This window comes from Cyprinodon variegatus, unplaced genomic scaffold (genome assembly GCF_000732505.1).
Source record: "Cyprinodon variegatus isolate N-32 unplaced genomic scaffold, C_variegatus-1.0 Scaffold28, whole genome shotgun sequence".
Classification (NCBI taxonomy): Eukaryota; Metazoa; Chordata; class Actinopteri; order Cyprinodontiformes; family Cyprinodontidae; genus Cyprinodon; species Cyprinodon variegatus.
In genome coordinates this window covers 576,400-577,397 of record NW_015150481.1, presented here as the reverse complement: position 1 = coordinate 577,397, position 998 = coordinate 576,400, and the positions used below count along the sequence as shown (strand labels likewise).

At 47.2% G+C, this 998-nt stretch overlaps 1 protein-coding gene across 1 annotated transcript in view; it reads right to left on the bottom strand.

Moving 5' to 3' along the window:
- Positions 1-428, bottom strand: part of abt1 (activator of basal transcription 1) — a 3,085-nt gene extending 2,657 nt beyond the window's left edge. The window contains exon 1 of the mRNA XM_015397326.1: positions 59-428. Within this exon, the coding sequence (XP_015252812.1) occupies positions 59-413 (355 nt within the window). The 5' untranslated portion in view covers positions 414-428. The remainder of the gene's footprint in view (positions 1-58) is intronic.
- Positions 429-998: the final 570 nt, after the last annotated feature.

Genomic DNA, 998 nt, shown 5'->3' with positions numbered 1-998 from the left:
AGTAGTAGTAATAGTAGTAGTAGTAATAGTAGTAATAGAACTAGTAGTAGCGTAGTACCTTCAGGCTGCAGGAATATCCGTCCGATCTCTCCGTAGACGGACAGCAGGTTCCTCAGATGTTTGGGGCGGAACCTTGGAGGGATGTGACCCAGGTAGATGATACCTGGAACGCACTTCCTGTCCTCCTTCTTCTTCTTCTTCTTTGGCTCCCCATCATCATCATCATCATCATGGGCTCCTTTCTGGTCAGTGGGTCCTTCATCTTCCTCCTCTGGGGTCTGGCTGCTTGTCTCTCTTTGCCCCTCTTCCTCCTCCTCATCCTCTTCCTCATCCTCTTCCTCCTCCTCCTCCTCCTCCTCTGAGCTCTGGTTGGTTGCTGTCCTCATCTTCTCCTCTTCCTCTCTCCTCTTCATCTCTGCCCTAGAAGCAGAGAAACATGTGACCTTCTGTGTCCAATCAATCATCAGTGGAGGATCATCAGCCCTGCAGCTCAGTAGCTCCACCTAGTGGGAACCCAGAGTTTAACTCCAGCTCTGATCCTCGCTTTCTCCAAAATCAGCTGAGAAAATGAGGATAAACCTGCAGACTGCCATCTTCACTCACGCTTCCTTCCAGAAAACAGCTAAAAACGATCCCTGTAGAGAGAAACGATCAATGTTCCCCAACAGGCAGGAGAAGCTGCAGGTCTGCTTTGAAAGAAACCAGCTTAACCAGTTGGAATAACAAACTGGATGCACTGGCAGATAACTGGGACTGAGCAGGAACCAGAGTCCAACCGGCCTCAACCGGTTCTCCCTCAGAAAAAATCCGATCAGCGAGAAATAATCAATGGATCATTATTTATACCTAAAACTAAAACGTTTGCAGTGATTTAATGAATTTAGTGTTAATCAGTAAAAAATTAAAAACAATATTTTCATTGTGATCTCTGAGTCTGGGAGCGGCCATCTTTGCCCAAATATAGTAGCCCCTCCCTCCTGCCATCTTCCAGCAGTGAC